At 44.2% G+C, this 12,160-nt stretch overlaps 2 protein-coding genes across 5 annotated transcripts; both read left to right on the top strand.

The window, feature by feature from the left end:
• Nucleotides 1-294: 294 nt before the first annotated feature.
• Nucleotides 295-11,171, top strand: Klp10a (kinesin-like protein 10A). Of its 4 annotated transcripts, none has more exons than XM_076377459.1 (11): nt 295-497; nt 3,216-3,310; nt 3,402-3,506; nt 5,470-5,512; nt 6,415-6,859; nt 6,963-7,536; nt 7,619-7,868; nt 7,987-8,141; nt 8,225-8,431; nt 8,517-8,691; nt 9,132-11,171. In XM_076377459.1, the coding sequence occupies exons 1-11, from the start codon at nt 431-433 to the stop codon at nt 10,172-10,174; spliced, it is 3,159 nt and encodes a 1,052-aa protein (XP_076233574.1). In that variant the 5' UTR covers nt 295-430; the 3' UTR covers nt 10,175-11,171. The 4 variants fall into 4 exon arrangements, with proteins under 4 accessions (XP_076233574.1, XP_076233575.1, XP_076233577.1 ...); XM_076377460.1 differs by lacking the exon at nt 295-497 and adding an exon at nt 960-1,008; XM_076377462.1 differs by lacking the exons at nt 295-497; nt 3,216-3,310; nt 3,402-3,506 and adding an exon at nt 4,342-4,582.
• Nucleotides 10,556-11,787, top strand: LOC143179069 (uncharacterized; the record flags this gene model as incomplete). Its single annotated transcript, XM_076378080.1, has 2 exons — nt 10,556-10,703; nt 11,636-11,787. Coding segments are annotated over 2 exons (300 nt in total), but the record flags the coding sequence as incomplete, so codon positions are not given.
• Nucleotides 11,788-12,160: the final 373 nt, after the last annotated feature.

The following is a 12,160-nucleotide window of genomic DNA, read 5'->3' as shown; positions in this document are numbered from 1 at the left end:
GCAGGAGGTGGCGATTGGCGACTGCGACGGCGACGGCGACGGCGACGGCGACGGCGACTGCGACAAGAACTGCCATTGCGACTGCAGCTGCGACATCGAGGTAGAGAGACGAGAACGGGTGGTACGTCGGTTCGTTGCAGCAAAACAAAGCGAGGTGCAGTCGAGAGGGACGAGAACTGGAACGGGAACGAAGACAGAAAGCTAGGACGGTGGACGAGACAGAGGCACAGCCACCGCGTGATTTTGAATACGAACGCGGTCCTAACTGTCAACGGTCGGACTGGAGAGACGACAAAAGGGAGGTCTCTCTCGGACGAATCGTTGCGCTTTCCTCGCGTTCTCGTCGCGACAACCACGATATCGTTGACGGTCGATCCGGTCGAGAGCCGGCTATTTTACGGTGGTGGCTACGCCGCGACAACTCGACTAAATGACCATGGACCACGGTATGTGCAACATCGAGACCGGCTACAACATAAATATCAAAAGGACAGACGGTGAGTAACGTCTCTCGAGTCTCGAGCAGCGATATTTTTAGACGTTTCAGAGTGTGTCGTGACAACGGCGATCGTTGACGACGCCGGCAACGTGCAAAACGCGGCTAGCATACTTTTCTTCCAGTCTCTTCCGTTTTTCTCGCAACCACGAATCGACGCGAACACAGCCAGCCATCGCTCGATTCGACTGCTTTCTCTCTTCCGCTCTCCGTCTTCCGCTGCCCGCTGCCGCTGCGTTATTCGGTCACACGCGTTCGATCTTGAATCTTGAACGACAGTTGCGAGCAGTTGCGAGCAGTGGCGAGTCTCGCGTGGGTCGAACATGCTTCGCTCGGACCGGTTTCGCTTTCCTGTCTCGTCGACCCTCCCCACATGTACGCGTTTTGCACGAATACGTTACTGCTGCGCCACCCCGTTCAAACCAATATCCAGGCAAATCGACTTTAGTTCGAAGTTGAGGCGATAAACAGAATATGCATGCATACGAGTATGTACGTATGTAGTAATGTAGGTAGGTAGGTAGGTAGGTAGGTAACTGTCGAGTTGCTCGCTTGCTTCCCGTGCACCTGCGTACTCTACAATCCCGTTTGCCCTTGCGCGATTCGTCCAACACCGTCTTCTCGCCATATTTGTTTGCCCTTCTTCCCTCTTTCAACCGACGCGATTGCCAGCGAAATTCGAAACAGCGGAATTCACGTTCCTCCAGCGATCGAGTCGGAACACGGATGAACGAATACTTTTCACCAGGTACATAATATGTACTTGTAGAAGCGGCGACGCGGCGACGCGGCGACGCGGCGAAGCGGCTTGCTTTCCTTTCCGTTCCATTCCATTCTTGAGCTGCACGTGGAACGAGACCAGAACGAAAACCACCTCCTTCAGCTATTATTTCTGTTACGCGCTCTAGACACGCGGTTCTATCGCGTACGTCGAACCCTCTCTAATTTCCCTTCGAATCTCTGCTGCGAATTCAGCCGCACGTCTATTCTCCTTCTAATTCCGATCGTGTATTTTCACGCTGCCAGAATCCGAGACCGATCATTATCGGCGCGATTCTATTTCTTCGATCTCCTTCGACTTTGAATGAGTCACGGATCTCTTTCACCAAAAAGGTGAAGCATTGACAGCTGCTCTGCAGAAGTACCAACTCTTCTACCAGTTTCGATTTAAAAAATGTTCAACTACTAAACTCTGATTTTCAACTGCTGTTACGTGACATGCACTCGAAATGTAGATACGTCTGCGTGTATATCATTTATAAAGCGTTGTCATTCTCGAATGCGGTCAAATATGTATTTATAGCTTACTCCCGGTGACACGAATATGCAACGTGGTCCACGTCTAATTTGCATACCTTGAATAACTTGGCTCGATAGAATTGAATTCATAGATTCTAAGTCGTAACCGAAGATAGGCGCTTTCCAGCTTCGATGCGTTTTCTTTTAGAATTTTACATTTTTCGAATTAAACAAAAGAAAGTCAGTTTTAAGAAAGATATTTCCGAAAATAAAAGTTGATCTTGCTTTGTTTTAACTACTCAACTTATAAAACAGTAGAGCTGAATCGCATACATACGTACATAACGTTTTGAACGTTTCGTCGATTACCGAAAATGATTCGATTATCTTCGATATCGTCGAATAAACGCTACGGTTACCGTATCGTCGTTAGAAGCGTTTCAAATGCAATTGGCACGATTAATACGACCGTATTGCTCGTTTCACAGCAACAATGTAGCCTTCATTACTTGATTGAGTTTAGCAGAAAAAGAAATCCATTGAATATCGAAAACGGGAAAACGTGGTCTACTCGCGCGACGGCGACGGCGAGGGCGACGGCGAACGCAACGCAACAAGTGGGTGACGCATACACATATTAGGTACTGTGCAACGGCAAAAACATGGAACAGAGTAGCGTTTTCGGTTGTCAAATTATGTTAAAACAATGAAAATAATCGGAATGTATCGCGCAAGAGTAGATCGTGCACGCGCTTCTATCGCGCTTCTATCGCGCTTCTCGATATGTAAGTAGGTAAAACGTCCGGATTCTGGGCAGTTTACCTCCTCTTTTACCAACCATAACAGAGCGAGAAAACGCACACGTGGGCACTGCATCCTTATAAGGATGCCTACCATGAGATTTTTACTGCGCCGAACGTTACCTTATATCTTATCTTGTCTTACGTCATTTATAAACACTTTTCTTCAGGACCTGTATTTCTCTACAGCGAAACTTCGCCCGCCGCATTTCCAATCTTTCCGTTTCCAAATTCATTCAACTTGTTGCTTTCGCTAAAATTAGTCTACACGCTACTATTTTCCAATTTTCGTTCTAGAAAATCTCAACGATTTCACCTTCATTGGTCGATCGATTGTGATCAGGACGTGCGTCGTACTACTGTGGCGTAGGAGTTTGATGCACGTATTGAATAAGATTACATACTTCAATGCTTTTGCGTCGCATCGATTTTAAACTCTTTTCTACATTTTCTTCAACCTAACCCAGACCTATGTATAAATATAGCTACATATATTGTACTTACGTAACGATACTTTTCGAAAAGCGAAAACGAAGGGACGAGTTCTCTCAATCACCCTGCCCCGATCCGTTTCGTTTCGTTTCGTTTCGTTTCGTTTCGTTTCGTTTCGTTTCGTTTCGTTTCGTTTCGATTTCGTCGAACGACGTCAAAAGTAAATGAAAAAAAATATGTTGTTTCAGGTCGTGTCCACTCAGCGGTCGTTTCTGGCGTTAATTGGGAACAACGCACTGTAACCGTAGAATGGTTCGAAAAAGGAGAAACCAAAGGGAAAGAGGTAATCGCGTTTATGACTGTGTTATCAAGTGGCTGATAGTTGATACAGAAAAGGCACAAAATCTCGTAATATCCGATGGCATAATTTTTAGGTGGAGATCGACGCAATCCTCGCTTTGAACCCAGAGTTGACGAGCCAGAAAATAATAGGACCACCGACTCAGATCAACAATGCGCTCGCATCTTCGAGAGGGAGGGTATGTATCGTCGACTTCCAAATCTCAATAGAACTCAAGCAACGTGGACGAAATCGTAAGAAAAGCCTTAAACGAGTAAAGGTTTCAAATAGAAACGGGCCCGCTCTTTTCCTTTCTCTTTCTCTCTTTTTCTCTACTGAACTTTCTTTCGAATTTCGGCTACGAATCGTGTACAATTCTTCGCGAGAAGAATATAACTCGTGCGAACAACAGTCCTATTTACATGCTTTTCGTTGGTTCGTTCTCTCTCTATTTAAATTAAACGACACGCGATTTCGGTAAATCGATTGGATGCGTTCCGCTTCGTAGCTTCTATGTACTCGCTCGGTGGTCGATGCGTTTTTTACCGGTACCGTCTAACGATAAGTTGATAAATAACGTCTTTCCATCGACTGACATTATCGAGCAAAACACGTGATTCACGAAACTGCGCGTTCGAATGTTCGTTGTTCCTGTCTCAACTGCCGTTAGCCCTTTCGGTGTATATTTCTCGAGCCGGCGATCGCGACCATAAGCTCTTCATTGCATTTTCCTGTCGATCGTTCGACTTTTATCGAAGAACGCGCGTTATCGCCGCACCTGTCGAAAGTTACAACGAAAGCTGTCAACGTCGCCCGTCGTTCCCACTACTAACACAAAGACATCTTTTTTCCTCCATGGACGCTGCTTATTATCATGGACTTGGGTCGACGATGGATCATCAACGACCTCGGGATCCCGTCTAAAACCGATCGAATCCCAATACGACTTCTCATCGTCGTCTCATCGTCGCGCGTCTCCGCAATGTCTACCTGACGGCTCCTTCCGACAATTTCCGATTCGTCCATTCCTTCGTGCTACGTTCCTCGTCTTGAATCTATTCGAACTTGTCGCGTTCGCGCACTACTTTAACGATTGTCGACTTTCGAAACAATTTCCTGGAATGAAAAAAAAAAAAAAAAACAAAAAAATGAAACAAGGACTCTTCGTGCGAAGAAGACGAGGGTATGGACGAGTCGGAAAACCAAGAGGAAGGCTCCCTTGGACGGCACGGCAGTCACGCTGCAAGAAACGGCCTTGCATCCGCAACGCTTCCTGTACGAGTCATGTCTGCTTTTTCGGTAAACGCGAATCCCATTCTCCGCAAGGCTCTCCTCTCCCCTCTCCTTTCTGTTCTCTTTCTTCATTTACTTCCTTCTATTCCCTGCTCTCGATTTTTCCTCCCCGACCCCTTCTGTATTCGGCATTGAAGTATTTCAAATCCATCGAAACGTTTGCCGGTTCAAACTAACTCGCTTCATTCGCCGAGCTCTTTTCATTCCGTCTCTTGTCTACATTCAGAAATGTATTCTTGCGATTTTCCCAAACTTATCGTAACACCGCTATCTCTTCTGTACTCTCCTCTTTCCAGCCCTTTCCTCTGTTCGATACTGATGCAAACGTACACGCATTCATCTCCATACGGTACAGTTATTATTATTTCTCACACCTGCACGCTACTCGTACGACGCACATAGACATGTCGTACTTACCGATCCCGTAATCGTCGCGTTCCGCACCTATTGCTTTCGTGTTCAATCGGATTTCAAGCAAGATATGTATCGCGTGACGATGATGCCATAATCTCGCGAAAGAGGCCACGATCATCGAATTGTGGTACGATTTTCATTCTAGTTTTCTACTTTTTCCTCGTTTTCGTACGAAATTGCGTTATCACCTTCCTTTTTCGAATAAATAGTGGCATACGCCTTGTCAAATCGAATCTGTTGGTTATTCGATTCATCAAGAATTTCACAGTGTTCTCGTTCACATAATTCCCAAATGACATATTGTACACACTTGGCTTTCGATCAGAAAACATTATGCTTGTTTATAGCACACGTGGATTATATAACTCGCTAAGCTTTTACCACAACGAATAATTCATATTCCATTCTTCTATCAACGACGTTACGATATGTTTTCTTTGTTTGTTTCTTTGCAGCATTCTACCGCCGTATTCGGGAAGCCGTCGATTCCAGTAAAAGGTATGTCGTGTGAAGCTAGTCGCGTTTCACACGCGGAATTCTTTGAAATGTCTCTACAGACGAGCGCGCGCGAATCTTACCGCCACGCAGCGCCGCGTCGCGCCGACAAAATCATGTCTCATGAATTCTCAATTGTTCTATCTTTTAAAATAGTTTCTAATTACCAGATGTATCGCTCTCGATCGTAATGCTTAACGTTCACGATATATCGTGATCTTGTAACGCTACGGCTAACGGTACGCGTACGTGGACAGCGAAAAAATCGATTTTCCGAACAGCAGCCGCTGAGACGATTACCTACGACCTACGAGTATGTGCCGTTACTGCGCCGTGCGGTAATCGGACCAGCGTACAGCCAGAGGTGCATTGGGACGTTGTCCAATACATGTAGAAGGAAAGGAGTATGTACTGTTCGCGGTCGTGACTATCGACGTTCCTGCGCTACGTACAAAGGCGCAAGGGCAAGGACCTCTACGAGGGCGGACAGTGCCGAGAGCGAATAGTACGGCGGGGAACCATATACTAGCCACAGTAGCCACGCGCCGCTGCCACTATACTTGTCACCGTTTTTCTTCTTTCTCACGCTCCTTTCTTTTATTCGATTCACCTGTTAATCGCTCTGTGATCATGAGATTCGAACCGTTAAGCTACTGTTTCGGCAAGAGAAACAAGATAAACGATGCAGGCGACAGGATCATGGACACCGTACGAGCTCTATCAGAGCGAACCGAACACGGTAACGACGCGCGACTGCTTTCCAAATTGATACGATCGTTAGCGTGACAAGCGCCAAGATTTTCTTCGTTTTGCAATTACGTTCCAACGCTTCCTGTGTCGAGCACAGTTTCGCGATCGATTCCTTCACTCTTTTAAACATTTCGCGACTAATGTATCGTTTGCAGCCGGCTCCAACAGGCAAGTGTCGCGACATACGGGTCGGCCGACGAATATTATGGCAGCCGCTACCTCGGTGAACGGACACGGTGATTCCGTCACCGGATTAACGAGTCGCCGAGAGCTTGAGAATATACCGCCTACACCTACGACCACATCGGTTTCCTTCAATTTAACTGCGTCCGCTCAGGCTAAACAGAAGCTGCAGCAGCAACAACAACAACAACAACAACAGCAGCAGCAGCAGCAGATACAATTGCATCAGCAGCAACAGCGACCATCTCAAGTAGAGAATGGACGTGGAAGACGCTCGAACGTTGTTAAAGAAGTCGAAAGGCTAAAAAAAAATCGAGAGGAAAGAAGACAAAGGCAAGCGGAGCTTAAGGAAGAGAAAGAAACTCTTATGAATATGGATCCAGGCAATCCAAATTGGGAATTTCTCGCTATGATAAGGTCAGTTGATCGATGATCCGTTACATCTTTTTTGTCTCTCCTTTCTTTCCTCTCCCCGCCTCCTGTAAAGCTTTAAAGTAACAGAAACGGTTGCTGTTCGCAGAGAGTACCAGAATAGTATAGAGTTCAGGCCTCTGAGGGAAACGGACACCGTAGAAGATCATCAAATCACAGTTTGCGTTAGGAAACGTCCACTGAACAAGAAAGAGGTCGCACGCAAAGAGGTAGACGTAATCAGTGTGCCTAGTAAGGACCAGATGGTAGTTCATGAGCCAAAGGCCAAAGTCGATTTAACCAAATATTTGGAGAACCAAATCTTCCGGTTCGATTACGCGTTCGACGAAACTTGCACCAACGAGATCGTTTACAAATATACGGCAAAGCCTTTGGTGCAAACTATCTTCGAAGGTGGAATGGCTACATGTTTTGCATACGGCCAAACGGGAAGTGGAAAAACGCACACGATGGGCGGTGACTTCAACGGAAAAACACAGGACTGTAAAAAGGGGATTTACGCAATGGTGGCTAAAGACGTGTTTAAGTGTCTCAAATTGTCCAAATATCGCCCATTGAATCTAGTTATTTCCGCTAGTTTCTTCGAGATATATTCCGGCAAGGTATTTGATTTGTTGGCAGACAAAGAGAAGCTTCGAGTATTGGAAGATGGCAAACAACAGGTGCAAACAATTTTCGTGTAATTCGTGAGCAATTCTATCATTAGGCGCGCGTTATTCATTTTTAATCCTTACAACTTTACAGGTTCAAATAGTAGGACTGACGGAAAAAGTGGTTGAAACATGTGACGAAGTATTGAAATTGATACAACATGGGAATAGCGCTAGAACTAGCGGACAAACCAGCGCGAATTCAAATTCTTCTAGATCCCACGCAGTATTTCAAATTATAGCGCGAACACCGGGCACGCACAAGGTCCATGGAAAATTTTCTCTTATCGATCTTGCTGGCAACGAAAGAGGAGCCGATACGTCCTCCGCTAATCGGCAAACTCGTAAGTTTTTTCTTAACTTTACGTCAATATCTTTATACGCAATAGTTGAACGAAAAGATACTGGAGAGGAAAGATAGACGAGACGCTGCTTTTTATACGTTACGTCGACTGCTTACAGGTATGGAAGGTGCCGAAATCAACAAGTCGCTATTGGCGTTGAAAGAGTGTATTCGTGCATTGAGTCGCAAGGGTACGCATCTACCGTTTAGAGCGAGCAAATTAACGCAAGTATTGAGGGACAGTTTCATCGGCGAAAAATCAAAAACCTGCATGGTAATCGTTCTTGTTGCACGTTAGCGTTGCACATTTCAGCCGCGCGTCGCGATGCGAGTAAACCAGTTATACTGTATTCGCAGATAGCAATGATCAGTCCAGGAATGAGTTCTTGCGAGCATTCATTGAATACTCTTAGATATGCGGATCGAGTCAAGGAATTAGCCGCAACTGATCCAACGGAAGTGAAAGTTTCGCCTACGGACGACGATCGAAGTTTGAAAATTGAGGAGCAATCAAACAATAGTGCGTTATCGGACAGTGATTTAGCACAACTCCGTTCACTTAACGTGAGTTCTTGCGTCTATCGATCGCCATTCTTCGACTTTTTACGGACTGCTCGATTTATATCTAATTCGTCCCGTTTCTCTTCAGGAAGGCGAAATTTCCCAAGACCTGTATACATTTCACGAAGCGGTGTCTGCGCTGCAAATGCTTGAGGAAGAAGTTCTGGACACACATAAAATGATCATGGAGAATACAACCAGATTTCTCACTGATGCTAACAGCGTCTTCAGTGTCACGCACGAAGTAGATTATGATCAAGAAGGTAAGATTTCTTTTTGTTTTCTTTTTTCCCTCACCTCTTTCGCATTATATCGATTTCTTGCGTCTCTTTACGCAACTTTTTGCGACTTTGTGCTCCTTCGTTCGTTTTTCCATCGTTTTCTGCTCGTGCACGTATATCTCTTCCTCCATCTTTTATTTAAAAAAAGTTATGAACTAACAGTGGTTCGTTTTAAATGCTAAGCGAAATACCTTTTGGCTTAATTAGTACCCACTCGTTCTGTTTAATCACGGTGCCTGTCCTTGCACCTGTTTTTAGCGTGGTGCTTCTACTCTCGATCGTCTGTTCATTAGATATTCGATGACAATCATGCGCGCGTTTCTTCACGCGAAATGAAGGGATCGAAAATAAAGTAACGCGGAAAAAAAACGAGAAAAACAACCTAATTTTTAAGCGTCATTGTATATGAAATTTTGCAACAGATTCGCGCGATAAAGATAAGGCAAATACGAGCTGCACGTTAAAAAGGAACGAGAAAGACGGCAGGATGACGAGAAGATCGAGTTTAAATACGGCTTTGGTGATAAACGGCATTGATGATACCTCGATCGCTAAGGACAATGACGTGTGGTCCGACCTAAGTAGAATCATTGATACTACTACAAAGGACTCATTAAAGTCTCCTTGGAAGAACGAGATGGAAGCCAAACGCAACATCAGTCAGTACGTTGCCGACTCTGAATCAAACGTCGAAAGAAACATCAACATCGTGGCGAGTGAAAGAATTTCGAGCGTCGAATGCGACATGGAAAGAAATTCTTTCAACAAAAATGTTTCAGCACAAGGAAATTTCACCTGGATGCCTAATTGCCGTACTCAAAACTCTAAACGATATTCAACGGGCAGAAAGAAATCACAGAAGTACCATTGGTCTGGCAAGTTTAACGACTGTGGAAAAAAGTGTTCGCGTCTCGATGGAAAAGCAAGCGAGACGAAAGCAATTGATTACTCTCACGACACCATTATCGTAACCACCAAACGTAATAATGTCGTCGACGTAATTTATAATTACAATTTAGAAGGTTTTCAAGACGAGAAAGTCGTGAAAAAAAGTAAGCTTTTCCGCTACGACAAATATAATCTGTTCGACGAAGAGAAAGAAAACGGTGAGAGGGCCACGAAACGTAGCCATAATCATCGATCGCTTGTCGATCAAACGTCGCGTAGTTCCGAGTCGAACATGCTTCGAGAAAGTTTGAATTTTCACGGACAAAACAGTGAAGAAAAGGAAGCAACACAATCGTCCTTCGACAACAATTCGCCGACCCTCGTTTCGAAATATCGCGAGAACCTCGACACCATCTTGTCCAGTTTGTGCATTCGTAAACAACCGATGAACAAGCTGTTTTCTTCTAACTGTTGGCATATTTTTCTATCTTTATTGAAAAATTTCATTCTCTTTACCATTTTGCCCGGTGTATATGTTGCCGTGTTTATGTACGCGAGACAAATGGAAAAACAATGAACAGAGGAGCCCCTGTTGTCTTCGTTTTAACTTTGCGACTAGAGCTGGTGGCACTTCTGTTCACGTGCCTTCAGAAATCAACGTTCCACATTAAAGTTGTATTTTTTTTCTTTTTTCTACCCTTCTTTTTATCGACAATACAGGAAGATACAGTTACACAATAGAAACCATTTATCGTAAATATGGACGATTTAATAGAGATTTATTCGATAAGAAGTTTTATCGTGTCCAAGACGAACCGCATCATTTTATATGCCTTTTTCAAATTGAATCATTCCACTGTGCGGATAAAATGCGAAGAGTAATAAGTAGAAACACAAGAGAAAATTACCGAGTTTTCGCGTCCTATGAAATTCATTATTACATAGTTTGTATGAATGAATAAACCAATACAATCGTAGCAGAGGATTGAACGTAACATCACGAAACCTTGCAGATTTGAGACGGAAAAGAACAAAGTTTGAGTCGCCCTACCTGAGGAGCTTCTCATTGCGTAGACATCTGATAGAGAGAAAACAATTTTCTAACGGTACGAAATTGTTCGATTCATAATCATGAAAAGTCGCCTGATATAAGCTGCTAACCTTAATGTGCACTATGGACGTATTACGCTCTTTGCGCGTTCACGTATCGGTCATCGATCGATCATATTGATCATCTGTGACCGTATCATCATTTATGCATCTACATACGTCCACCGAAATCCTCAAAAATAATGTTCGATCTCGGTCGACTTTCTGTAAAGTAGCAAAAACATCGTCACAGTCAAGAGTACTTTTCCTTTCTTTGTGCGATCAAAATTTGTCTTGTAGGCGGTGCCACAGTTTCTTCTCTTTTCTTCTTTTTTCATTGTAATAGTACAGTGTGCAGCGCGTAATTGATTGAAATTAAGCATATTACTATAGCCTAAGCACTATTCTTCCATGTATAGAATAATGATGAAAGCATGTAGAAATGAAGTTGAAGCGTTGTTGTTAATAAATATTATTTTTGTGGATTCTTATTCTAACTATTTATATTATTTTCTTCGCACTAATTCTAGCCTGCAACATATTTGACTAATCGTGCGCAAAAGATACGCCTCGTCGAGGCCTCGACGAGGATGTTTATGCCATGACTATTTCGCGAAAGATTTGGAAAGCTAATGACACGTTTGTTCGAGGCTTTTGGACTCGTTCAGCTTGCCCACTGATCGTGAGTGGTCGGAATCATTCGAATGTTGAATAACATCAGAGTTGGTTTGACTCGAACTGAATTGCGATACGATTCGGTGTACACTAGTGTACAGTGTGTGTGTACCGTTTGCTCGAAGAAGACGATCGAGCGACCGGTGCGCACTGGATTTCACGATTCACACCTATTTGCTTGCGTTCATGCAAACTTATCAGATATTTCGACCAACTAAATCGCGAATCAACGAGACTTCCAGACTGACAATTGAACATTTATTATCTGTTACAGCATATGCTCAAAAATGGGAGCAGCTACTGGTGCAACAGCGCGATACTTTGAATGCCGCGATAGATCAAGTCAGTCAATTTCGCGGGCAGCTGTTGCAGGAAGAGCAGATCAGCCAGAAGATGACGCGAACGCGTAACGCACGACACAATTAATGCTGCTGCATGCAAGAACGAAACAGAGGTAGAATTATAAAATATCACGGTTATGACGGGGATAGGAGAACTGCGCGAAAACTATGAAAAAAATAGTACCCATCGGGGTGGGAGTAAGCCGAGGAGATATAATAAAGCGAGCGAGCAAACCAATCGCGAAACGTTCATCTCGTCTGAATCAAGCATTCTTGCTTCTAATTTTCGATCGTCGGATCTCATTTCGTCAATGATTTTACGCAAACCTTGCTGATCGAGTCGTTCGGGAACTTTGGAGCGATCTTTGGTTCACTCGGAAGGAGTAAACAATGAACGATAGGTGATAGATACACGGGAAATGACGAGGAAGCGGTACCGTCCATTGCTTCGTAACTCA

The sequence above is a fragment of the Calliopsis andreniformis genome, chromosome 5, assembly GCF_051401765.1.
Source record: "Calliopsis andreniformis isolate RMS-2024a chromosome 5, iyCalAndr_principal, whole genome shotgun sequence".
NCBI lineage: Eukaryota > Metazoa > Arthropoda > Insecta > Hymenoptera > Andrenidae > Calliopsis > Calliopsis andreniformis.
Note: the sequence above shows the minus strand (reverse complement) of the source record. Positions and strands in the feature narration are given on the sequence as shown.